This window comes from Salvia splendens, chromosome 1 (genome assembly GCF_004379255.2).
Source record: "Salvia splendens isolate huo1 chromosome 1, SspV2, whole genome shotgun sequence".
NCBI classification, from domain to species: domain Eukaryota; kingdom Viridiplantae; phylum Streptophyta; class Magnoliopsida; order Lamiales; family Lamiaceae; genus Salvia; species Salvia splendens.
The window spans coordinates 42,371,419-42,399,123 of NC_056032.1; the positions used below are offsets into that span (position 1 = coordinate 42,371,419).

The window sequence follows — 27,705 nt, forward strand, 5'->3', positions numbered from 1 at the left end:
CGACTCTACAGCTAATCACGATTTAGTTTGATGATTTACCTATTGGATGTAATCCTAAATGACATCACATTTTAAGAAGCAATGTTATTGTAACACTAAATTAAATCACGGTTCATAGAAATATATTATCCCTTGTTAAAACATTGACAATTGAACTGCACCCTTATATCTCAAACACACACACAGTTGTGATTTCTAATGAAAACAAAACGCTTTATGCTTGTATACGATTTTTAAAATTTTCTCCATGTATCTATCGCATACAATATGTGTTAAGAATATTGAAGACAAATCATGAGGAAATCAAATCATGTAAACTAAGGAAAGAATCATGTAATTATTGTGTAATTGATAGCACCCAAAATTAGGGGATTCTTTACCATATGTAATTAAGGCAATCCTCTATATTAAGAGGATTGCTCGGTTGATGAATAACAACACAAAATCATCCTCCTATCATGTCTTCTTCCTCTTCTCTCTTGGATATCAATTTGAATATGGTATCAAAGCAAGTTGAGAAAAAGGGACTCAGAATATAATTTCATCACCGTCCATACCAATCCCGACCCTTCAACCAAGAGTAGAAACCTACATCCAAAAAATAAGCAACATCAACAATGTCAGACGACCACAAGGAGAAAAACTCAACCATGGATTTTTCCGGTGACTTTGCAGAGAAATTCGCAGAATTCATCCGTCAAACCGTGCAGAAATCTCCAACTCCAACTTCAAAAACAAAGCCAACAGCCAATCCAGACAACCTAGGCGAGATAGTTATCGCCACGAAACTGTCGGGGGATAACTACCCACTCTGGGCGACCCTTGTAAAACGAGCGATTGGGGGGAAGCGATTATCCTCCCACATCTCTCGGGATTCAGAGCCACCACCAATCACAGATCCAGAATACGAAACATGGCAGACGCTGGATCATTGCGTGTTCGGGTGGATAATTAATAGCATAGAACCCGAACTCGTAAATGAGGTTTCGCAATATCCGACGGCGAAGGAACTATGGGAGGCATTGGCCGTGACCTATGGAAGTGGAGGAGATTCACTACAGGTTTACGACCTACACGTGAAAGCAAGCACCATCAAACAAGGCGATATGACCTTGGAGCAATTGTGGTTCCGTCTCCAGAATATATGGATGTCAATTGACAGGAAGAAACCAAATAAAATGATATACGCAGAGGATATCGCAATTCGCAATACAGAAATACAAGAGGAAAGATTGTACCAATTCTTGATGGCTTTGAATGAAAGCCACGAAGGAACAAGGAAGGACATCCTAAAACGGGATCCACTCCCGTCAGTGAAGAACGCCTACGCCATCGTCCGAAGGGAGGCGACGAACGAAAGTCTGCTCAAACCCACAACCACTGTCGGCGCTGACAGTGGCGGAATTACAGCAGGCTTGGCGATTCGCGGCAGCGGCGGCGGCGGACGAAGCGGGCAGACTCCGCACCGTCGAGAGGATCCTCGTTTCGACGAAGATAGGAACAAGATCGTGTGCTCTTATTGTGGAGGCCGGAAACATACCAAGGAGCAGTGCTTCCACCTCGTCGGATATCCTGATTGGTGGGATGAGATGAAGAAGCGACGGGCTGCCCGAAATTGGTCGAACAGAGGGAACAGAGGAACTCCGGCAGCGGGGGAGAGATACATGTTTTTTGGCTTAGAGTCATCGACGTACTTTTAAGCCTAATAATACCCGTGTGGACCAAGTTTTTTTCCTTATTCATTCTGATGTGTGGGGACCAGCACCTGTTACGGGCGGTCAAGGGTTTAGATATTTTATACTTTTTATTGATGACTGTTCACGCATGACATGGATTTATTTTTTGAAATCTAAGTCAGAAGTCTTTGATAAATTTGTTTTATTCTACACTTTCGTTCAAACCCAATATAAGAAAAGTATCCAAATCCTAAGATCTGATAATGGGGGGGAGTATATCAATGCCCAAATGCAACAATTTTTTGCCAAACAGGGCCTCATACACCAGACCACTTGCCCCCACACACCAGAACAAAACGGGGTAGCAGAACGAAAGAATAGAAAACTCCTTGAAATGACCAGAGCTCACCTCATAGAGTCTAAAGTCCCAAAATCCTTTTGGCCCGACGCCATGGCCACCTCTGTCTACACCCTAAACCGTCTACCCACTCAAGGACTCAACAAGAAATCTCCCATACAAGTCCTATCTAACCATACACAGATACCTCTCCCACTCACTCTTGAACCAAAAATCTTTGGATGTTCTACCTTTATTCACATACCCAAACATGAGAGATCCAAATTCTCCCCGTGCGCTGTGAAAGGTGTCTTCCTAGGATATGCCCAACAACAAAAAGGCTACCGGTGCTACGACCCCAAAACAAAACGCATGTTTATCACAATGAACTGTGATTTCGTAGAAAATGAATATTTCTATCACCAACTTAGCGGTCAGGGGGAGGGAAATCGACCAACAGAAACCATGAGTGACCCGCTAAGTTTGTTTCCAATCAGTCCTACGCCAAGTCCCGGTCTCGATGTGGGTCCAACAGAGAAGGTTAGCTTTAACGCAGAGCAGACCTCAAACACACCGTCAGAGGCCGCTGAACCTAGTGACGAGCTCGCAATCACCTCGACTGATAATCCTGAGGTAAGAGACTCTGATCCAAGTGAATCAACTGTTATTGAGACTGAACTTGAGCGCAGAGTCGAGACCACCCAAGATGAGCCAGACACATCAGATCAAAATTTTCGTCCACTGCGGATCAATAGAGGAGTGCCCCCAAAAAGATAATCCCCGGATTGGAAGGGAAGAAAAGCTCGCTATCCCATTGCCTACTCCATGACTGCCCAGATGACTGAAATGGCACGAGCATTTGAAACTGCCCTATATGAAGATGAAATACCAAACTCAGTGGAGGAAGCAATGAAGCACAAACACTGGAGAGAAGCCATGAAGAAAGAAATGGATGCTCTTCTCAAGAACCATACATGGGAGAAATGTGTACTACCAGAAGGGAAACGACCGGTCGGATGCAGGTGGATCTTCACCATAAAAAGACGAGCCGATGGTTCTATTGAGAGATACAAGGCAAGGCTGGTCGCAAAAGGCTACACTCAGACGTATGGAATTGACTACGCTGAAACTTTCTCGCCAGTGGCTAAAATGAGCACAGTAAGAATTCTATTGTCTGTTGCAGCAAATCAGAATTGGCCTCTACATCAGCTCGACGTCACTAATGCGTTCTTGCATGGGGAACTGAAAAAGGAGGAAGAAGTATACATGGAGGTTCCACCTGGCTATTCTGATGAATTTGGCCCAAGAGAAGTATGTCGCCTAAAGAAGACGTTGTACGGTCTGAAACAGTCACCTAGAGTATGGTTTGGAAGGTTCAGCCAGGCAATGCAGAAGTATGGATATCAGCAAAGCAACTCAGATCATACCCTTTTCCTCAAAAAGGAAGGTGAAAACATAACTTGTCTCCTAATCTATGTGGATGATATGATAATCACAGGAAATGACCCAGCTGAAATCAAAAAGCTACGAGAAAATCTGTCTCAAGAATTTGAGATGAAGGATCTAGGAGACTTGAAGTACTTTCTGGGAATTGAGGTTCTACGATCAAAAAGGGGAATATTTCTGCGACAGAAGAAGTACGTCCTCGATCTGCTAACAGAGACAGGGCTACTAGAATGCAAGCCAGCAGAGACGCCAATGGTACAGAACCATGGTTTGAAGATAGAGGAAGGAGCAAATTCAGCAGACCGAGAACGCTACCAACGCTTGGTTGGAAAGTTGATCTATCTAGCCCATACACGACCAGATATCGCATATGCAGTTGGAGTGGTAAGCCAATTCATGCACAAGCCGCAAGAAGAGCACATGAATGCTGTGATAAGGATAGTGAGATATCTTAAGGGGACAGTTGGCTACGGAGTCTTGCTTAAAAGAGAAGGACAATTGGAAGTCTCAGGCTACACCGATGCTGACTGGGCGAGCAACCCAATCGATCGAAAATCAACAGCCGGATACTTCATGTTCATAGGAGACAATCTTGTCACATGGAGGAGTAAAAAACAGAAAGTAGTCGCACTCTCTAGTGCCGAGGCCGAATTTCGAGGGGCAAAAAGTGGAATAACTGAGATTCTATGGATACGGAGGCTCCTGACAGAAATAGGCTTTCCACCTACTCAAAAGAGTCAACTGTTCTGTGACAACAAGGCTGCAATCAGCATCGCCGAAAATCCAGTCCAGCACGACCGAACGAAGCATGTTGAGATTGATCGACACTTCATCAAAGAGAAGATAGAAAAGGGAATTATTGAGTTACCCTTTGTCCGCTCAGAAGATCAGCTGGCAGATATCCTAACCAAAGCTGTTCACCAGAAGGTGTTTGAAGAAGTAATAGGCAAGCTAAGTATCGGAGATGCCGTCACTTAACTTGAGGGGGAGTGTTAGAATATTGAAGACAAATCATGAGGAAATCAAATCATGTAAACTAAGGAAAGAATCATGTAATTATTGTGTAATTGATAGCACCCAAAATTAGGGGATTCTTTACCATATGTAATTAAGGCAATCCTCTATATTAAGAGGATTGCTCGGTTGATGAATAACAACACAAAATCATCCTCCTATCATGTCTTCTTCCTCTTCTCTCTTGGATATCAATTTGAATAATATGAAATGTTACTGATTGCATATGATTATCTGATTATCTTATTATGAAATAGATCTCGTACCTAAATTGTTCAATTTATGCATATGTCTCATTTAGGCAGATGAATTCTCGTTAAGCTCAATTACTGATAATAAGAGGCAACTTTAAAATAATACATAATATGCATAATTACAAGGATAACGAGAGAGAGAAGCTTAGACAATTCATAAGTAGACAAGTAAAAATAGATCCAAGAAGCAATAACACTATTACTGCTACTGCTGTTCCTACTCCTTATTCCTGGAGGATCTGTCTTTCCGATGTCCACCCAGAATACGTGATATCTGGAGACCTCTACTGAAGGCTTGGTTGAACAACATTCGAGTTTGGAACTCTGATACGAACGGAAACCATGCAAGGAAAGCCACTGGTGTGAACAGAAGTAAACCCATCAGAATTTCGTACCCACGAGCTAGCGTTCTGACTGATCCCCAGAATCCGGCTCTTTGAACAATCGGCTTACACGCTTGACCAATCTGGTAAAATCAAAACAAGCAACCAAAAATGCTTCTTGAGAATAAGTTTGGCAGAAAAAACTGTAAATAAGAAAAAGGGGTGTGGTGGAAATAGAGCTAACCAGAAGCAAGCCCCAGCCAGTGGGCATGAAAGCAAGTATGCAAACCACAATATCTCTTGGTGTCATGTGGGGTAGGGCAATCAGTATGACCAGGATAGAGATGAATGTGACAAAGATTAAGCCCTTGATAAGCCGGAAGACGAGTTGGAAATTTGCACTAAACTTCCTTCGCCCAACAGAAACTGTCTGTAAAAGAAACCCAAGATAAACCATCAGTTTCCAAACCCAATGCAATAGCATATCAACTTGGATCGAGAGAATCTCGAGGAACTAAGCATAGTTCAAACACATTCAAAGTTAAAAGGATGCATTGACAGAGTGCAAAATACATGAAAAAGAAGTGAGGCACGTTTGTGTAAATGCATACATGCAGAATCCGTGTAATCTTTCTCCAAAGGGCTGTGTATGAAAGTTGTCGAAAATATGACAATATCATTTCATGGGGATATCAAGGTGTTGCATGCAGGTGATAGCAAATTGCTAAAAAGAGGCAATAAACCACTCTTACGCCTTTTCTACAAAAATCAGTTAAGGTGGAAAGAAAGAAGGCACAGAATGAACTCTTCACCAGTTCAATTAAAGTGCCTCGGAAAAAATTGTGAAACTGGAATAACTGTTCTCACCTTCATGACAAAAAGGATCAGGAATATTACCAGCCATGATATGCCATATACCTGCAATTCATTTAAGTAATGGTTATAGATCCAAATAGCCTATCAATATCAAATGAGACAGTTTATCAGGGTAGTAAGAAAATATACCAGAACACTTTGGGTTTTCCTTGTGATGTGCAAGTGATATACAAGGCCATACTGATAAACGAAAAACCGTATTGCCAGTAATATCTCAGCTATAATACCACGTTTTCCAGAATGTCGGAGGTGATCTTGCTCCTCTTCCCACCATGATTCCCAACTTTTCTCTGGGGGGACACCAATACCTCCTCTATTACTGATCCATTTATTCCAATCAGTCCAGTCATCAACAATCTTCTGCCACTCAAAGCCAGAAGGATTGAAGAGGAAAGGAGCAAAAAGCCAGGTTCCCACCATAAACCACATAGATACAGTGATTAAGATATATGAAACAGCACCTCTGTAGGTTTGACCAAATATCTGATAAACAAGAAGCAATATCATTAACTCAAGCCCCTTGACAAAGTGGCTACGTGAGTAGAGACGATAGTTTTCAGCAAATTTGGCATGGAACACAACAAATCCACGACCTGTTGCCCTATACTTTGCACCTCCATGAAGTAAAGTCCTTCCATAGTAGTGGGTTTTAGTCCCAAGTGAAAAGGTGAAAAACACCGGAGCCAGTTGAAGTTGCATCAATATGAATTCACTCAGTGCAGTGCGAAAGCCCTTTTCTAATCCAATTTCCATCATCATAGGGAGAGCCATCAGAAATCCAATTTGCACAAAGGACTGCGAGGCTAATGCAATTTCAAGAGACTTATTATTTCGAATTTGTGGATGCATGCTTAATCCCTTTTCAAGCCCACTAAGAACAAGATAAAGGCGTCCGTAGAGAAATATATACACAGTGAGCACAGTAATCTGTCAGAAGAAATGCAATAAGGTTAGAATGTCTGAAGACAAGCTAAAAAACCACAGGGTCGACAATTCATTTGACACGCACCAAAGTACTGAAATAGAAACCAATGGTTGTGAAATAACATGATAGCATGCGAAAGAAGTCAAAGCGATGCCCCAGTCTATATAAATCCCGACTCAATGTTTGTTCTCCATTTCCGTTGGCAATTTTTGCCTCAAACAGAGAAATTTGGTTAAGGCCAACATCTCTCCCTTTACCAACTTGTATATACTCGTGATGGGTTACATTGCCTTCACGGAGTGTTGAATTGAAGCCTGCAGAATTACAAATGCCAAGCAATTATATCCATACCAAAGAGTTTCAATATAGATACATATGGAATAAGAATTACAAACTTTATGACCATACCAGCAAATATATCCTCACTCAGGTTGATGATCTTGGAGGCTTTGCTCACCCCACCTCGTGTAAGGTGAAACAATCTATCAAAAACATCAGGATGGCCATAGTGAAACCGAACTCTGCAAGAACAGAAGAAGGAAGCATGATACAAGACAGTCAGTCGACTTGAAAAGATGACGAGTCCAATTCCATAAAAAGGATAAAAGAAGGGTGGCCAATTAGAATCAACCGAAATTGCTGAAATGTAAAGCTTGGCAAATTGAACTTATGTGAAACCCAGAGACAAGAAACGAAGCAAAAGTAAGAGTGTTCGATGCAGCATTCCCACCACAAAATTAAATATATTGAAGATAAGTGAATAAAACCATCCTGTAAGGAACTTATAAACGAACAATGTTTCTGAACATGTCAGCCTTCTATGAGTTCAAGCAAAATTCAAATATATTAACCCTGGCAAGGCGAATAACACTATGCATGAAAGATTAACTCATGAAATTCCTTTTTTAATGCATATTTTAATCATGCAACTCGATTATCTAAAATATACAAAACAAAATAGGAATGACCAGAAACAAAGTTATAATTTGCATTGGGGCTTCTTTTGCGTAATAAAGCATTAAGGGGTCCAACTCTTGTTCACGATAGAAAGTGAAAATAACAGAGACCTTCATTATAAACTATAGAAAAGAGAAAGTTAAGCATAAAAAGGCTGCAATGCATGCATATGAAATTAGTTTTCAGTTCCTCCAGCCATGCTGAATTACATGGACAAAGCCTCATCTATTAGCTGTCAACTACGCAGAACCTCAAACATTGTACATGTGTGTGACAAATCTCACAAGAAACAGTAAAACTGAATAATAACTGTAATTATTAATTGCATTTGCCAGGTCAAGCAGACTGAGATACATATTCAAGAACATGGTTTACTGGGTAGAAGAGTAGAGAGTGATGCAAACAAGAGAACTTACTTAAGGGGATTGGCCAGCAGTCTCTGTCCAATAGTAACAAAACTAGTCTCTTGATTAGACATAAACCAAGCAAGAGAAGAAACACTGCATCATCATGTAATAAAAGAGTAAGGAGTTATGTAAGGAAAGAATATACAGGCACATGTCAAAGCAAGCTAAGTATGGCAGAGTGGCACACCTTCCAGTGAAGATATGTTCCCTCAGGCCGAGAATTGATGGGTGTCTCAGATCATGCCTTTTAAGAAATTCTTGGAGCAAGTTTCTCATTTTAAAAGCTTCTTCCATGTAGTTATCCTAAGTTGGATAATTATGTCAGGTCTCAAAATGAAGAAAATCATATCTGGATTGACTAAAAATAACATACCTGATTCATATCTATCGTTTGTAAGCCTTCTCCGCGCGTGAAAATGATGGCATGATTCTGATTTTCAGGCTTTCCTTCACCCAAGATAGCAGGGCCTGGAAGTTTTATACGGTAGATTATCTACAAAGTACAAACAGAAATTCATTATAGACAATCAGCCATCAAATATGTAGAGTTGTCAACCTAAATTTCTGCAAGAAATTTCTGTATAAGGTCCTCATTGTGCAAGAGCTCCATACAAAAACACAATGATGCTGTATGAAAAATCAAGTCAAGAAACAACTTTGAAAGTAAACATACCTACTTTTTAATCTTGTAAGTTCCCTATAATAAATCTTAAATTAGCTAGCTGCTAGTTTCAGATGTTGAATTCTAAATAATCTCAAGTACCTGATCTAGATTTTGGCCTAGCTCTGAAGCATTTGATTTTGGCAGAGCAGCCTTCACTAAAGTGGAGTAGTACACCTTGTCATTGACCTTCTTGGTTCTGTCTTTACTAGGTTCTTCAACTTCATCTATATATGCTACTCGAAGAGATGGATATCTGCCCAAATAAATAGTTAGATAATGTGCTTGGAGGATATTAGGATACCACATTCAAAGCTCTCTAATCCCGTACGTTGTCATAAGTCTTAGTATATCTTGCGCTCGTTGATCTCCAGATCTTTTTTGAATGCCATATAATTGGCAGGAGACAACATATGTAAACTTCATATCAGCTACGGCTTGACACTGTGTAAGCAGCGACCTCTCCCCCTTAATCTGATCTTCACTTGTCTCAATGGCCTTGTAACCTTCCATTAAATCTGTACAAACCAAGAAATATAGCTGCTTATACTCTCATTAGTTTGCAGTTAGATAATTTACTGTATAAGATGTAATACCATCATCCTTGGCCATATCAAGGAACGCTTGAAGTTCTAGAGCTCTGCGGTAATACATCATTCCTCTAACTGTCACAGTGTATAAAATGCATGAGTCTCCAAAAATATGTCTTACAAAAATAATTAAAATAAATATCAATTCTGCAATTCTTCGGGGCTTGCTCGTGCGATTCATCAAATCCAGCCAAGAACAGGTATAACATATAAAAACATGAAGGATACAGCTAACAATTCATGAAACCATCTAGTGAATCAACAACATGGTGATAATCTGATTTGATTTATGCTTAAACCTTATGTAAGTTAGTAAGTAAGCCACATAAATCATCAATTGGAAATTAATGAGATGCGCTTTGATCGAGGTATCCCATCATGACCAATTGCTTAAAATTGTCAAATGACAACTCAGAGACTGCCGAAAGAGCACAACTGAATAGAGATATATACGAAAAGCAAAGAGAAACTACAATGTAAACGAGAACACTAATAATTTGACTTTTACATACCAGTTCTGGTCAATGTTTGGCCCCTATATGAAGCCCAAAGTCGTAACTGCTCTTCCAGTTCATCAGAACCCCTTAGCTCTTCTTCATTGTCACAGTCAACACGCTCAAGAAAATTGTTCCATTCATCTGTTGGATTTTTTTGTAAGGTTAGTGGAGAAGGAGAAATTAGACAAGCCTCATAGCAACTAAAACACAAACCTGGGAAAATTTTCTGCAGGTAAAAGAGAATGGATACACCATCTTCATTTGCCACTTCCAGCTCAGGCAATGAGAAAAGTACCTCCTCCGTGTAATAAGGAGTCAAAACACTATATGTCGGGAAAGCTCAAGTTATATTCACACACAAGGAAACAACAATTGGGGCATGTATCAGTACACAGAACAAACAGATGAGTAACTAATACATATTCAGCTAGGTATTAACAAATGAGTATTTAAATAAAGTATTGACAAAGTTTATTTCATTACAAACCTAGGCAAAAGATCATACAAAAAATTATAGCAGTACATCATTACATTTTTTGCTATCTTCAATGTTAATAACCCTTTAGTGACCATCAAACATAATACAAGGTGTTTATAAAGCTGGGAATGACTTTGAGCACTGGGATTTTCTCGATTGCACGGAAGCATAAATCTAAAACTAAACTTTGCTAAAAGTCTTGTCCAATAAAACCAACCAGAGTATATATCTTTAATATTATAATTTAAAATTTAACCCCTAGTTATTTCTTTATTCTGGGCAAGGGTTACAACCCTAAACCCTAAAATTTAACCTTTCTCGTGAAATCCTAAATGCACTTGCACTGCTGATCTACTATGCATAATTCGCAAACATTGTTTGAATTATATTCAAATTTGCAGAATTAACTACTTACAAGTTACATGAATGGTCACAAGGTATGAGAATAACTGAAGCGCCAAAGATACATGATCTTTTGACAACATACACAATGAAACAAAAAGCAGTGTAAAATAAACTCACGAGAATGACAACATATTGCGGACTTTAGGAGCTGCTGGCATGTCCATGAACAAGGAATTGGAGAAAAAGGAAATGCGCCTCCTAGCTTCCAAGTTTGAGGGTACATCCATTGCAGATTCCTTGACTGTCAGCAACAAGTCCAACCTCTTGATCTGAGAAGGGAAAATGAAAATGTCAATCAAGAACAGAAAATAAAAATAAAAAAGCTTATCAAAATATACAGTTCAACTCTATACTTTCTCTTTCCAAGCTTCAGATTGAGGAGCTGGAAATTTAATGGCACCAGCTGATGCAAATAACTGATATTGCTGATCAAGAGGGACCATGCCTTCATGTCCAGATCCACCATGAATTGAATCTAGCAAGCTATTCAAAACAAATGTAGTAACTAAGAACATTGCATAAAGGCTTCAAAATTCAAGTTCAACACATGTATTCTGAAGAACTGTTACTTGGATATATGATCTTCCATCATTATATCTCGGGTCACAACTTCAAGCATGTCCTGGAAGAGGATTACAACTTGATCCCTATCCTCCGGCTTATTTTCTAGCTGCAAAGTAATTATAGAAGAAAACAAGGGAAATCCTTACCATGTAATGTAATTGACAAGCCTAACAGTAAGTATTATAGAAGAAAACAAGGGAAATCCCTACCAGGTATTTGACAAGCCTAACGAAGAGGTCATACAGAATAGGAAGAGCATTTAGCTTGTAGATAGTTAACAACTTATCATCCGCTATATGCTTGTCAACTTCAGTAAAAATATACTCAATAACCCTGAAAAGAAAGATAAGTTGAGTGAACAGAGGGAAGTAAATAACTAAGGGATCAAACTGAAAATCCACAAATACTTACTCTTTCTCACGATTGCCATGAACTAGAAACATAACAATGTTCCGAAATGAAGCATAACACTCGCAGACAGCAGAATACATGTAATCATCAGACGTTATCCGCTTTTTCAGTTCACTATCCTTTCCATTACTATCTTTGGCCATATCAACTGCTATAGGGATCTGCATAATCAACAAATCCAATTAGTTACATGAGAAAAAATTATTTCAAATGCCAACTCATCACTTCAATTATCATTGAAGGATATGAAACCAAAAATGATGTCTAATTCTCTTATCAATCTCCAAACCCCTATTAAAAATGGTACACACAATTAAACAAAAACGCATCTTCTTTCTACCCAAAGTGCCACAATCCTGTCAATTACCACAGTAAGTTAATGATATAGCCTCCTCACACAGAATAACAAACAAATGAAGATGGGTGTGATTACAAATGAACACCCTATCATTTATTTTACCTTAACTGATCTTAGTTCTGTAGTGTCTTCCCAGCATACATATTACATCTGTGTGGATGATGTTAGAATAAGGTACGTATTTTAAGGTCGAAGGACAGACCATGTAATTGTGTTTTTATTCTTTTCCTCTCTTCATTTATTATAAAATAATAATCAACACAACACAAAAGTGACTATATAACAGATAATAATTTCCCCAGTAATATTGGTAAAGACGCTCTTTGATATTCCCATCACCTATTTATTTATCTTGAACACCATGGCAGAAAAGTTTGTCCTATATGCCATGGTATTTTCAGGTTAAGCATTTGTCTAATTAGCCAATGTAGCTAAAGTAAGGAGATGAAAAAGAATTTAATAATTATCAGGGATCCAAGAAGGAAAATAATGGACAACCACAGCACCAACTACCAACATGGATAGTAAATATCTAATATAAAAAGGAAACAAACGGTCAAAAGAAACCTTGCTAGCAAGCAAAAATGGAGGCCATTGCATCAGTTCCAAATCACGATCAGCCCAGTATGGAACAAGTAACAGATCCATTTCCCTAACAAAAGCAAGTTGAGAAATAACATAAAAATATATACATCTTGTCTCCTTTCCTCTTTGTCCATGATAATGAGAGAGAACGAACAAATCAACCAACCAGATGACTTTTTCACAGCATTCATGGAGAATATTACCTGTTACTTATAAGATCCTCCTCTCTAAAACTTGTTATTATTTTGTTCCACAACTGAGCAAACCTTGCAGCAGCTTTTTCCTTGCTTGAAGGAATCTGAGAGGGTGATAATCAGAGAGGCAAAAGTCAATGATGTCAGATGCATGCATAATCCAAAATACTAGTGGGGAACTAAAAAATATGCTACCGGATCAAACTTGCGGGAGAAGGTGGCCTTCAGTCCTTTCTTTTTTGTTGTCTCGGTTCTCTCCTCTGGGATTAAGCAGGCATTAAAAGCACCAGGCAACGACTGAAAACGGGATCTAAGCATTCCTAGTGTTCGAATCTGAAACCACAACAAGTAGAAAATTAATTAAGTAGGACAAAAAGAAAATAAGAAAGAAGTTAAAAACCAAACAATAAATATACATATTATCCTCTTCATAGATTACTACAAGGCATGTTAAACATTCATTATCTAGAAATAACAGGTTTGGAAATATCATGTTATCAGTTACTTTTATTCACCTGTGTACCAATGGTGAACCCATTAATTTTCTAGGAAACCAAAAACCACGGAAAGTTCAAAATCCTAGTAGCTAAAACACTTTTTAAGTTTTAACCATATGTTTTCTCTAGAGGAAGAAAAAAGGTCCTTTTCTGCCTGAAACATACGAATAATTCCTTCAACAAGTGAAAGCTTCCTATAGTAGACAAAGCTTTCAATTTTATCATTATTCATATTCTATTGAAAGGACAAAACTAAAATTTTCAGGTTGAGAGTTCTGGGAAAGCCATAAGACATAATCTATATATACATATATCCAATACAGAGATGAAGACTGATCTAATATATATGAATGTTAATATCGCCAGAATGTTCCCCTAACCTCTCCAAGGCGGCGGAATGCACCATATATGCCTCCAAAAAGTGTAGAGAATATAGCATACCATATCTGGCTATCCATGAAATAAACCTGGAAACAAAGTATAAACAAAAATTATCTCCAAATGTATAAAAGTCTCCAGATTGGAGGTATAGCATCAAAAGGTAAAACTCGGCACTGGAAGAAATGATCAACCCATACAAGAATAACTGGGGCCCATAGTGCAATTACGACGCCAATGTTATTCTTTGCTGCAAAAAAAACCCATGGATTTAATAATTAGTACAAATGTCAAAACAATTCTTTCAGTCCAACTGTTTCTTGTACATATTTTTGCAAGCGCATACTGTAGCTGCAGATTAGTCCTCTTAACTACCTTGGGGAAAGAATTCATGCCATTGATAAGTTGATATATGAACTTCCATGATATCTTTGGTTGGAATCACCAGAGGTTTAATCTGGAATCAGAAGATTTTGTCCACAAATCAAACATAGTTAAATCATGTATATTGACTATGACAAAAGAATGGTGAGAGCCTAAGTTTAACCAACAACTAGTGATATTCCAACCCCAAATGTTTTAAAAAATAGACATCAATAGGGAATGCCTCAGTGATGAGATAATCTTAAAGCTACAAATGCAGAAAACCCTTTAGGTAAAGATCTCAGCATTTACTATATATCCAGTGAGCATAAGAATAAAACACACAGAAATGGGTAGGGGCATAGGGTAGGTACCTCAACATAGAAACTGAAAGCTAATTTTGTAATGATAAGAAGCACCCAGAATAAAGAATACCTGGCAAATATAAAAGAATAAAGATAATAATTGAATATCACATGAAATAATTCTATACAACGAAATAGATTCGGGCCATACTTGAAGAGAGAGAAGGTGCTTTCATGCATTCCCCGTCCAACATAAAGTCGCGGCTGTAATATATATTTATGGGAACAGGAAATTACAATTTGAATTTTAATTCATCCCATAAGGGGTACATAAGAAAAAATAAACTAAATGTATTGCATACCTGTGACCACCACATCATTAGCATCACAATCTTATAATTGGAACTTTCCAGGAATCGGCGAATGAAGGGGAAAAGAAAGAGAGTGACAGCAAGCATATTTGGTGACAAGTAGATAACAACGGCCATGATGAATAATGAAGGAGAACTTTTGTTATTGCCGAACCAACTTTTGATAGTTTGAGCAAAGCCAGGTGGATTCTCCCATGTATAAGCATAAGTAACAGGGAGAATAACCACCCACGCAGCAGCAGACACAACCTTTAGAATGTAGCGGAGCTTGACATGGAAAGACATGCTCCTCCTAGCTTTCCAACTCAGAATCACATCAAGGATGGCTGCAAGAAACATTCTAATATTTTTAAAAAGGATGACAATTGCAAATCAATCAATACAAAATCCATAGCAGAAAAGCACGAGCACACGCAAAACTTAAGTAAATTCTGGTTTAAAAAATACTTTAGTACTATAATTATATGTCATGCATGTTACCAGAATGCCAGCACATGCCAAAGTTATTACATATCAACCTATTTTGACGACTACACATATTGAAGCAATTAGATATTTCGATCAGTTCCAAAATGCCTAGATTTTGATAACAAGTATAATGTAGTCCACAGCCAGAGTTTTATTCCTGCCAGAACCTTTTAGTTATCACAGTAGAGAAAGATTATATGCATCAACACTGAAGATGTATGATTCAAAACTATATTTGTATATATGACCAAAACCTTTCAAAAAAAGATAAAGAGTTTATAATCATCTATTACAGTAAAAAAGTAATGCACATACCTTGCCCGAGTTTCATAATTGCTGCAGTTATAAAAATGCTTAGTACTTTCTTGAAACCATTGGCCTCAAAAATTGAACTTGGCTGACCAGGATCATTCCAAGCAATAATGATCATAGCCTTCATATATGGCAGTTGTTCACAATGTCAGTATCAAAGAGCAGATGAAACTCAAGAAGGATAATGAGTACACAAAAACAAGAGAAGCACTGAAATGCACACCTGCAAGCATAATATGAAGAAACTCCACATTCTGTTGAAGCTCCTAAAGATATGAAAATAAGACCGGATTTCAACAAAATCAACTTTTCCCACCCATCGATCTCTTGTAGGCCAGCTTTCCTAATTAAGAAAAACGTTTATTCAGTTGTATTACCTGTACATTATAAGGTGAAAATGGCAATGTATTCTTTACCCCATTCTTTTCATCCCGAAGTTGATCCATAGGCTTACAAAAATAATCAGCATCAGCACGCATCGGCCATCCCAAACGGAAACAATCCACAGACCTAAATTTTTTTTAAAAATAAGTAACTGATTTGATAGTCAAGCATATTCATCAAATAAACAAGCATACCAAAAGTATTCATTAAGATCATCATAGTTTCTCCACTGTGAATGTTTTGATTTTGCTATTTTACTTCTCGCAGCTTCCTGAAGAAAAAAAAATTAATCTAGCATGGAAAAAGAATAAAATTATCATTGTGCATGGAGAAATAAAATTGTAAATGAAATTTTTTATTTGGGCTTTACCCGAGCAATGACTTGATAAATTGGAGTGACAACTTTTTGAAGAAAAGCCTCTTCCTCTCCTCCGTAGGCTGGTTTTACATTTTCACCAGTCATTGGACTAACATTTCCAGCAAGCATCCCATAAAGTTCAAAAGCCATCTGTACAGATAAAATCTCAAATATGAGTTGTAATATCAAGATCGGAAAAGAATTTATACAACGCCATGAATTACATATGTAGAATGAAAGATAACATATAGATTCAATTATGATTAAGTGAGCCCAAGAGGGACAGATGTATGAATAGCTTTTCAATCAAGAAGACAAAAAGAAAAGAAAATCGTCGAAAAGAGAATGAAGCAGATTACTAGAATCAAATAACAGTATTATGCATGCTAGAACTGCCAAAATTATTATTATTTCATGGAATGTTGAATATATGATAAAATGCAAATTTCACACTGCCGAACTACCAGGATAACAGAAAGCAATGTTGAGTCTTCTATAGCAAACAAAGGTAATGGTTTATATGTGCTTAAGTCTAATATGTTGTTCCTCTCATGATTCATCTAAAACTAGAGTAGAAACAACAACTAAAACTAGCAGAAACAAAGCAGAAAGGATAAGATATTTCATATTGCAATTCTATTTGCAGTTCGTCTTCATCCCTGGGTTAGCATGACATGATACAGCGACATCTTATAATTTACCAAAATGCAAATTAAAAGAAACTATTATCCCAGCTTTACTATAGACCATTAGATGTAAAGGAAATAATCTACTTAAAAGCATACGTGATGATATATGTAGCAGAGGCATTCTGGCATGAATCTTAAATTGGCAGCTTCACCCCATATTAAAAGATAGAGCCCCATATATAACAATTTACGCTGTTGCACTTCCTGCTGTATTGTGGGTAACCTGCAAATTAAACAAGTGAAAAACAATCAACAAATTACTTGTGGATAGCTCATAATGTGTGACTGAGTACCATTTGTTTCACATATTCTAAGTAACAGATTAATAGAACAAACAATAGGTGGTTGTATTGATATTTTCTTCCATGGATGTCTAAGTTATAGATCAACTACACAGTACATACTGAAAATTGGAAGTTGAAACTCAACAAAATTCTATTTAAAATCATTTTAATTCTTCATGGTTGCAGGTCTATAGGAATAAATACTCTCTCTCTTCTTTTAGCATTCATTACAATTTATCCTCACAATACTTCTTATTTGCATTTGCTAGTACTATATGATAAGAATTGTAGCAGGTAATAATCTTTGGAGAAGAAATATATTAAAAAGACACTAGCTGACTCCTGAAGCACTTCACCACAACCTGTTAGAAAGTGAATGTTGCTTAATCTGAATGCTATGGCCAGATTTTACATCAATTATGATCTTATTGAAAGATAAGTTGATTTTATATTTAGAATATAATCTGCATCTTTTCAGCATTAATTTTTCACACAGACAGAATCACACTTTTCCAGAACAGATGCTAAACCTGCATGAATTATCACTTTCAAATACTCAACAACATAGTTTGTTTCTACACTTGACTTCATTGGCAAATGGCAAATACTTATGGGCGAACTATACTATATGCAATTCTCATGATGTTTATAATCCAAGGACAATAAAATTAGTATCATTCACGCCTAAATGAATCTGTAATCAGAAGTTAATAGAAAGAGTATGGAGCCATGGACGACAGTCTTTTGCATTTGATTCTTACCAGAGGCTACTTTTGCGATCCAGATACTTGCACCACTTTTTGTAGTTCTTGAAAAGCTTCTTCATAACTTCGTCAAGAGCACGGTCATCCAACTGAATTCAGCCAAAAAACATTACAACAGTTTTCTTTCCCACAAAATTATGAAAAAAGTCTGATTTTAGTCTCAACAGACAAAAGAAGAAAAATCAAGTAAATTTTGAGTAGATTCGATTGAGATAGTAACTTCTTAACATTAACATTCATCAACCAATGGCAAATAACTTGGTCCCTCTACACTGTTAAACATATAAGCAAGTGCTTAGGGAGGAAACGTGAATCAAATACACAGTTATGTCTGCCTCATAATAGCAGTGCTTAGAATGCCAAATTATCATGTTATATCTGCCTTGTTTGTTTTAGTGTTAGGACCAGTTTGGTAGTGGTCACTTATGTTGACTAGGCACAGTAATAGTATCAGTAAAGCCCTTCAAGAATCATGACTTGAGATGTACTGCTACATATTGAATGAGATGAGGGAACTAGCTCTCTTATTTGAATCAGGGTCAGCATGACATTATTTTATCAAAAATTAAATGAACTATAGATTTGCAGCAAATCTACAGGGTACTGGGAAAAACTTTTTAGCCTAGCTGTGAAGTATCTAAAACATGACAATAGCAACAAGCTATTTTGAAATAACAGAAAGCATATGTTTGCCCATTAGAGTACACCAAAGAAACTACAAGATTTTATGATATACAACTTCCACTAGAGGAGATAGGAGAAGAGTTTGCTCCTGTAAAGCTATGGAATCCATGCTACAGCAAATGAAAGTGATCCAGAAAGCTTATCAAGGGAAATACTTCCCAGAAGGTATACCTTGGGTTGTTGGTCGGGCTTAGGAAACTGCCGTATATGAACATTTGCAAGTAACAAAATCAAGTGCTCCCTTTGATTAGCCACATTATCCTTCTGCAAATCAATGGGTAGTCAATAGCAATGTGATTCAATGTTATCATTCTGAAAATTTAATCAAAATCAACAGCAACTGGACTTAAAAATACATCCTTGTGCCATCTGATGCATAGAAGCAGCATCTTTATTCTAAAGATGGGCAGATCATAGATGTTAGCAGAAGTTATGCTGCTTCACCTGGAAACCAAACATAGCTTGAAGCCAGTCAAGGATATCTTCATCCTTTTTCTTCTTGTAATCCTTTGGCCATGGCAGACCTCTAGTATTCCGAAGCGCTAGTACAGCGGCTTGAATCTGTACAGTATTTATGTCGGGCAATAATATCAAAGTCAAATAATGAAAAGCAGAAAACAAGCAACTAGAAATCAGTAAATAATAGAGACAAATAATATTAAACATAGACCTCTGGATATTTCATAATTGCCTGATTTGCACTGTCAGGATCTAGAGGTAGAATGTTATAAGGGACATAAATTTCTGTCTTCTCTGCAACTTTATCATGCGTTTCCAATATCTGTATGAAAAAAAAGTGGATACAATCAGTTTTCACAACAAAAGCCGAAATGCAATGTACATAGCTTCTGCTCATGGTGATTCATGGAATCCTGTATACAAGAAAAAGTCGAATACACATATGCATATCAATCGGAACAATATTATTTACCTCCCGGTCAACTTCCACGGACTGTGTCTGATTAACTGCTTTCAAAACTTCAAACAGAACATTAGCTGTTTGGTATGCTTTTGTCAACTGAGCACTGGACATATTATATTCAGAAGTTAATTGGTAGATACATAAATCTATTAGGAGTATTTGCACGAGCAAAGGAAGATGATGAATGAAAAGAATAATTTACCGATCAGCTTTATCAGCAGCATTTTGTAAAGCTTGAATATACTTTTTGTAATAGTGCTGATAAAAGCCCTGCATTTCACGCGCATCACTTTTTTTTACCCTTCCCATCAAGGTTGGGTCATTTTCCTGAAGAAGAAGCATATGAAAATAAGGTGGTACGAAATTCGTGGTGCAATTCAAGAAGGTAAAGGATGACGAGTGACATGTATGATAACGCATTATTAAAGAACATGAAGATAACTTAAACAACAAAACTGGAAAAGAAAGGAAGATTATTTTATTTAATAAATGCTACACATAACAAAGATAGAGGAGCTCACAAAAAGTTAAGATGCTTGATGATTACAACTACAAAATTCTAGAACTTGCAGCTAGAGAAAGTTTTTCATAGCATAAGACATTGTTGCTCTTACTCAATTTAAAAGCACACATGATAAGCTTGATAAAGCTTATAGTGCACCAAACAGTTAACTCAATCATAAAATAGAAGTTACTCTCATACTTACCCTTTCTAGGCGTTGCAAAAGAGCCGTTTTAAATTGACGAACACCGCGTCCACTCGATGTGGGATCCAACCTATGAGCTTTCTCAAAAGCATAAAATCTACCTGCGGTATTAAATCATTGATGCTTATGTTAATAAAAACTGAATTGTTAATAAATTTATAATACTTCAGCTAGGATTGGTGCAACAGAAAAAGGGCATAAAATACCGTAAAGGATAACTGATATTCTAGCACACATGGTTGAAAGCATTTCATGAGTGTATAAATTTTTTAACAATTCGAAATTAAAATGCATGCTGAATCCCTGAAAATATACACATGATTTATAGTAGCTTCTACAGGTTTTGTTTGACTTGGAGAAAAATAGGAAAATGCTCAATAGAATCACAATGCCAAATAAGCACCCCAATCCAATCACCAACCCGCGTTGTCTCTGAGCTTTATTGGCATCAATAATGATTAAGCAGTCCAAGTAATATCTCATAGGTTTGTAGGTCACACAGAATACATGGACAAGTACAATCATACACCATCAAATATATCTATGAAATGCATAATTCCAATCTTACATAGGTATGCAACACGAGGATTGCTGGGCTCGACTTCATTGGCAACACGCAGAATGGGGGCAATTTCCACTAAAGACGAAGGAACTACTTCACTGTCAAAAATAGACTCTCCGAGATTCCCAACCGTCTGCGTGCGTGTGATCCGCCGCTGCAGCTGTGGATTCTGCTGCGAGGGCCCACCTCGTGATGCCATTTCAATTTGCACACCCCTTTCCAACCAAGTATCTCACTGTACGTGCCTATAACAAAAAATAAACAAACAAATTACTCCATGCTTTCACATAACACCCTGAACATTCTGACCCCCAAATACGAAAAATACATAATATCCATATGATAAGACATTGTAATCAACATCTTCACTCAAACAATCAAAGCCACAGAAAATAACATGGAAATGTAGATATGCGCCATAAAATAAATAAATAAACTTATCACGATAAATCTCAACTTTCACATGAAAAGCACATAGAAAACCAATACAGGAAGCACTGCGAGTAACAAGGGATAGGAGCATGAACCTTATAAGATGGTGGCACAAATATTTAATTATTAAAGTACTCGGAATAGATGCAGCTTATTTTCTAGAAGCCATTAGAGTATTACACCAACTAGAACTTCACTCATCGCTCTCAGATCTTTTAGTACAATAACATAAAGAAAGACACAGCCAGAATGCACAATGAAGTGATGGTAGAGAGTAACTAACAGTAGTGAAATCGAGCCTTGAAGAAATGAACTATATACCCCTCGGCAAAAGTAGATCAGGGTTGCATCAGCAATGTCGGTGCTGTAAGCCCGTAAATATCAGAAATAAGCACAGAAAACACAGTAGCACTAATATAAGGCGGTTGGATATTCCTGTCTGCGTGCATTACTTGCTGGCTCTGTTGTGGATTGAGTTGGAGATAGGAACTGTGCTGCTGGAGAGATAAATGCAGCAACCCTAAAGCGAGAGTGAGGATGAGATTTGAGGAGGATGAAAAAGGCAATGGGTGCACCGTGCACCAGCAGTGGTGCCTTTCAGCTGCAACAAAGTAAGAGAGAGAGAGAAAGAGGAGAGAGAGCGAGATGTGATTGCAATTTTTGGATTTTTGTGAAGGAATGGTGTTGGGTAGGTGGTCTATTACTAAAGGAAATCTGTACTGTTAAGAATCTTGTAATAAGAAACTCACTTTCAAATTCTAAAATAAAATATTCAGTCTTGTTATAATAGTCGGATTACGAGTTTACTTATCGATTTGATCTAATTTTATCTATGTTACTGATTTTGATTCAATTAGTATATTAATGCATGCCTAATTAAGAGCTTAAATATAATAGTAATTTTTATCTCTTTTCTTGTTCTCTAATATCATTTCATCATCTTTTCTTTCAAACGCAAACTCACGCGGAGCTCACATTTTCAATGGTGGCGTGTCGATCAGCAAACGTGGCCTCCGATTAAGGTATGATTATTGTCATTGTTGTAAGGTAGCTTCACTCTGAATCGTCACAAGTTTTGGAAAACTAACAAAAAGTACTTCGTTTGTGTAATAAGAAAAATGTCATTTTTTCAAGTGATGTATGTCGATTGATGGTCAAGACGACAACGTTACTTCATATTGTATGTGTATATTGTATATCTCTTGTCTTGGAGTTGAAAGGGTGGGTATTGGTTTCATTTCATCACCAATTATAGAGAAATTAGTGAGGTATTTACTAATATGTTGTGTTTATTTGTGTATTAAATAAATGTGAGCCACTCAAATTTATTATTATTGGATTCAAACATGTTTTTTTACCATCCATTCATCGAATTATGAGTATCGTGAAGGGTCTAATTAATTGCAAATAGTTAAACATTCATCTTTTTTTTATATGCAAATGAATATAAATTTATAGGATGTGTCACTGTAGAATCAAACCTAATAACTTTGGTCTCAAACATTAACACTATACCGCATGGCCAACTCACACACATAAACATTCATCCTTTTAGATGGTGTATTGGTTGTATATCAATTGTTTAAAAAAACACATAAATGAAATTTATTTTTCTGATTACATTATGGTCTTGCGTGTTTGCTTTCATTCATCAAAACTCCACTTGCAGTTGATGATTGAGCTATTTTTCGTCTCTTTTTTCTCCATTTTTGATCATGGATGTTTCGTATGTTGTATATGTTGTTTGCAGAGATGTTCCGACGACGTTGTTCAATTTCCTCATTTTTCCCACAATCTCTGACTTCAAAAGTGATTCATCAAGTTCTGGATCAAAATTTTCGAAACGTGAGATCTACCAAAACCCAAACCCATCTCAGAACCTATAAATCTATCATAATCTAAAGTGACAGTTTAATGAAAAGACTTATTTGCCCTTTTTGACGAGAAATTGTGAAGCTATGTTGTTTGCCCTTTTGGTCATTTTAAGAACGCTAGAAACTTAAGACAAAGCATGGCATAGTGATGTGTAATTTTCGAGTTCAAATATCAAGTGCAAGATCACACAAGTTTAATAAAAATAACTCTAATATTACAACGATACTGCAAGAATACAACGTCGAATGTAGTACTTTGAGTGTCGAACCACATGGAGACGTAGGTTATTTAACAAGAATTGACAAGATTAATAAACTAAATTTAAGAACTAAGGTACGAAAATGGAGAAACTCAAGAGATAAAGGACATTGCTCCCAACAACATTCGGATGAATCACTATTGTATTGATTCTATATTCAAGTTCATAAGCAATTGAGAACGATGATCAATTTTACACTCTAAAAGTATTGAACATACTTAAAGAATTATAGTACTAATGCTAGCTGAACACATAGCCAAAAGTACCTACTCATTAGACTATTATTCCCGCGAAAGCGCAGTAAATATTAGATTAACTCTCAAAGCCAACAAATATTATGGTTAGCTGAACACTTAACACATAAACATCTTCTCATCAAACTAAACTCCCACGGATGCGTAGTAAGTAATAATTCAACTCCAAAGACTTTTTACATCAATATTCACTTATGCATTTATCTCTGAACAAGGTAAAATTCATAAGTTCTTCATCTATGTTATCATCCAATTTCCAAGTTGAAGAGACATTAGAAATAGGCAAATAATATACTACATTAGATGCATCATAACATAGCATATATAAAATGCAAACCATAGACGAAAACCAAAGCAAATGATTAAATATAGAATATCTACAATCAATTCATCCTACTAGTGTTAGGAGCAATGAAAAAAAACTAGCCACACATGCTAAAGAAGAAAAACCGTAAGACTAATGGTGTTCTCCGATAGCCGGCGGTAGTCCGTCTCCGAGACGATGAAGATTGGATGCCGGATCCTCCTCTCTTCTTCTTCCTCATCTCCCTTCTTTTCCTCAGATTTTCTTCTCCAATTTCATATCCCCAAAAAACGCCCCCCCTGGTCGTCTGCCCCCTCTCCAATCTTATGCATTCAAACTGCCGAGAAACTGCAAGTTTGCAGTTACAAATGAACTACCCGGCCGGGTGGAATTTTACAACTGAAAAATCACCCGGTCGGGTGCTAGAAATTCGACCCTTGCTGACTCTCGCTGCCTCCTGAATCTCACCCGGCCGGGTGTAATATTAACTCCACAAAATCACCTGGCCGGGTGACTGAAATTCTTCCCCGTCTGGACTCTTTATGTGTTCCGAATCACACCCGGCCGGGTGCTGGAGTGTCTAGCTGCTTTGCCGAGTGCAGCAGCAATTAGTGCCTCATTTCGGAGCATGGGGCTTCATTTCCGGTGGATTTCCGGCGGGTTTCTGTCCTCTACGCTGCTGCACACCAAGTGTTGTTTGAGTGATCTCCAACCAACTTTTTACATCCTAAATAATGATGAAAACACGATTTGATGAGTCGTAATTTACATATATATGTCTAGTCTAAGGGGACAAAATGTAGGACATATGCTTCGCATCACATAGGATATTGTGAAAGCCTTTTATTTTGTGAGCTATTTTGTGCAGATGTTGGGAAAGTGTGAAAGATTACAGAGTAGTACCATACAAGCTACGATTTTAGGAAACTGTGACTTTTTATTCAAATTTAAAAACAGAGCCAAATGCACTACGTTTTTCTATAAATACATATCACCATCAATTAGTTTTCCATGTCCATTTACTCTCTTCTCCAAAATTACATTCTTCAACTATCGTTTTCACTACTTCTCCCTTGCATTTGTATCTGATTTTGGCTATTTTTTCAGTTGTTTTATTGTTTGTTTGTTGTCTTTATTGTTTAATTTTTTTATACTATTATTTGTGTCGTGTCTATTTTTCTTCACTGAATAAAATCATTCTTCATGAATCCTAAGATCTGTTAGGCTGCAAAAAAGAAGATCAAAGATGAGGAAATATTTATAATATGGCGTTAGTATTTTTCTAATTAAAAAAAAACAGTGTGCATACTACTTGGCTTTGCTCCAGCATCTTCTCACCCAGTTGAAGTATTGCAGTGAAAAAGCATAAAGGAGTAAAGTTAAAAGTATTTCAGACAACAAATGAGGAGGATAATTCATTCTTGACGTCGAAAAGCTGAAAAGAATGTAGTATGAAAAATCTTTTAAACACCGGAAGAGGAGAAAAAGATGCAGTTTCATGAGGAAAATGCAGCATAAATTCAACTTAGAATTCAACTAAAAATGGAGAATAAAGTGAAGGGGTAAATAATCTTATTTTCTTTGAAAAATTCTTCGTATTGGACGAAATTTGTTGTCTAGACTGATTTTATGAGAGCCCAAATTCAAGCTCAACTAGAAGGAGTATCAGACATTGCCATTTACAAATAATTGAAGATTACAACATGAAAGTAGATTTAGGAATTGAACAAGTCACATATTGGCATTACTCTTACAGAAACTACAAACTACAGGCATGCCCAAATAGAATTGAACAAGCCAAGTATGCAAAAGGTAATAATTCCGAACCGAACCTGAGTAAGAAAAATTGTTGAAAGAATAGGAAACGGATGCGGATCCATATATACGACAGCGAGCCGGAGTGCTGCCGAGATCTTAGTCGGGACAGTGTTGACAGTGGCAGAGAAGAGCGTTTCTGGGTTGCATGCGGATGGGGCCGTTGACAGTGTGGCGTCGGGAGGCAGAGGATCGTATTGGGGAAGGTCGGCGAGACTGGAGATGGCCGGAGTGAGAATGCTAGCAAGACCGGTTGAATCGGAGATGGAGCAAGAGATAGATGTGGCGGCGGCGCCGATTTGATTGGAGATGAATTTTTTATGTATTATCCTTTAGGGTTAGTATTTTTAGGGTTATAGTGAGTTGAGTGGTAACCAAATATACTAAGTACTACTATGATTCTTATATGGGCTTTTATTTGTTAGGCTTGGGATGATATACCTAATTACTTTATCATGCACAAATTATGTAATTTCTTTCTTAAAACTTATTAGTGCTTTAACATTATATAATATATCAATATTTTTTATGAAAACATAAACTAATAATTAGTATTAATTTAAATAAGATAAAAGAAGTTTTATTTAAATCAAAATTGAATATTATAAAGTGTAGATTAATTTTTCGATGTTGATGGCATTTTACTATTCAATCCTACATGTTCTTAGAATATATTAGCTCTCTTTGTAAATGACGTAGAGATCAATGTTTTAATCCTCCAATATATTCTATTAATTTAATATGTTATATTACAGTATATTCTTTTACTATATATTACTAATTATATATAATATTGATTATATTATATATATATACATGTTTTTTTCGGTTTTTAAGTTCGACTTTGGTTCGTTTGAGTAAAAAATCGAACCGAAACACCAATGCTCACCCCTAGATATTGTTTCTCAAAGATCTACTTTATTTTTTTTTATCTTAGTCTAATATCGAAAATAAGGATGTCAATCGGGCCAACCCGCTTGGGTTGTTGGGTTATTCTGACGGGTTGCAATTTTTCGACCCTAACCCTTCGGGTTTGGGGTTAATCAGGCCAAAATATTCAACAATGCTTAGTTCCAATTTTTATTTTATTAAAACTTAGAATTCAATTCCACTACTTCACATAATAAAGTAATTGAATTACTTAATCTTCTTTGTTTTGTAAATAATATAATTATTACTATAATGATAACACAATTATTGTACTCCTTCCATCCCATGGTACTCGCCCATTTTTCTTTTTAAACCGTAAATTAAGAATTGAGTAATTAGTGTAATTAAATTAATAATTTAAGTGTAATAAGGAAACACTCAATAAGTGACACTTAATTAATTATAATATTTTAATTAAATATGATAATTCTTACATAAAATAATAGTGCAAATAGTTTAAAACTAGACAAAAAAAGAAAATAAAAGAGCGAATAGCAAGGGACATAGGGAGTATAAAATAAAAATAAAAATAAAAATATGTATTTATTAAATAATAATAATATTTTAAATATAATATCATGAACTTTAGAAAAATAATAATCTCAATATTAATGTATTCTAAAAAATATAATCATAAATTTGCAAAACACAAAAGTGTTAGCATATAATTGAATTCGTTTGTAGTATTCATTATGATTTCTAAAATGAGTAATTTTATCCATAAAATTTATGAAAGCAAAAACTAATAAAATTATGAAAGCATGATCTATATTCAAAACAAAACTTAAATTTATTCTTTTAATTGAAAAGTGCAACCCGTCAGGTTGACC

At 36.6% G+C, this 27,705-nt stretch overlaps 1 protein-coding gene across 1 annotated transcript; it reads right to left on the reverse strand.

Moving 5' to 3' along the window:
- Window positions 1–4,799: 4,799 nt before the first annotated feature.
- LOC121752984 (callose synthase 3-like) lies at window positions 4,800–22,108 on the reverse strand. Its single transcript, XM_042148111.1, has 43 exons — window positions 21,722–22,108; window positions 21,013–21,251; window positions 20,445–20,545; window positions 19,940–20,064; window positions 19,747–19,840; window positions 19,486–19,596; window positions 19,260–19,376; window positions 18,987–19,079; window positions 18,129–18,220; window positions 17,180–17,306; window positions 16,407–16,544; window positions 16,231–16,307; window positions 16,069–16,162; window positions 15,876–15,995; window positions 15,656–15,773; window positions 14,864–15,198; window positions 14,713–14,765; window positions 14,571–14,631; window positions 14,209–14,290; window positions 14,034–14,083; window positions 13,836–13,922; window positions 13,154–13,291; window positions 12,968–13,062; window positions 12,747–12,831; window positions 11,822–11,982; window positions 11,620–11,743; window positions 11,416–11,516; window positions 11,200–11,329; window positions 10,964–11,115; window positions 10,177–10,286; window positions 9,979–10,104; window positions 9,473–9,541; window positions 9,208–9,394; window positions 8,979–9,132; window positions 8,589–8,708; window positions 8,403–8,518; window positions 8,225–8,308; window positions 7,260–7,372; window positions 6,936–7,165; window positions 6,056–6,853; window positions 5,918–5,968; window positions 5,295–5,480; window positions 4,800–5,193 (listed from the first exon to the last, which is right to left on the reverse strand). Exons 2-43 carry the CDS (start codon window positions 21,203–21,205, stop codon window positions 4,945–4,947), a joined length of 5,847 nt encoding a protein of 1,948 aa, XP_042004045.1. The 5' UTR covers window positions 21,206–21,251; window positions 21,722–22,108; the 3' UTR covers window positions 4,800–4,944.
- Between the last annotated feature and the right edge of the window lie 5,597 nt (window positions 22,109–27,705).

Bases quoted from the DNA above. Each gene is read 5' to 3' on its own strand.
- LOC121752984 (XM_042148111.1), bottom strand. From the start codon at position 21,205: ATGGCATCACGAGGTGGGCCCTCGCAGCAGAATCCACAGCTGCAGCGG. The intron at 14,766-14,863 runs GTATGCAATACA...TATATATTACAG, and splicing joins TAATGATGTGGTGGTCACAG to CCGCGACTTTATGTTGGACG. The intron at 9,395-9,472 runs GTATTACATCTT...TGGTTTGTACAG, and splicing joins TGATATGGCCAAGGATGATG to ATTTAATGGAAGGTTACAAG.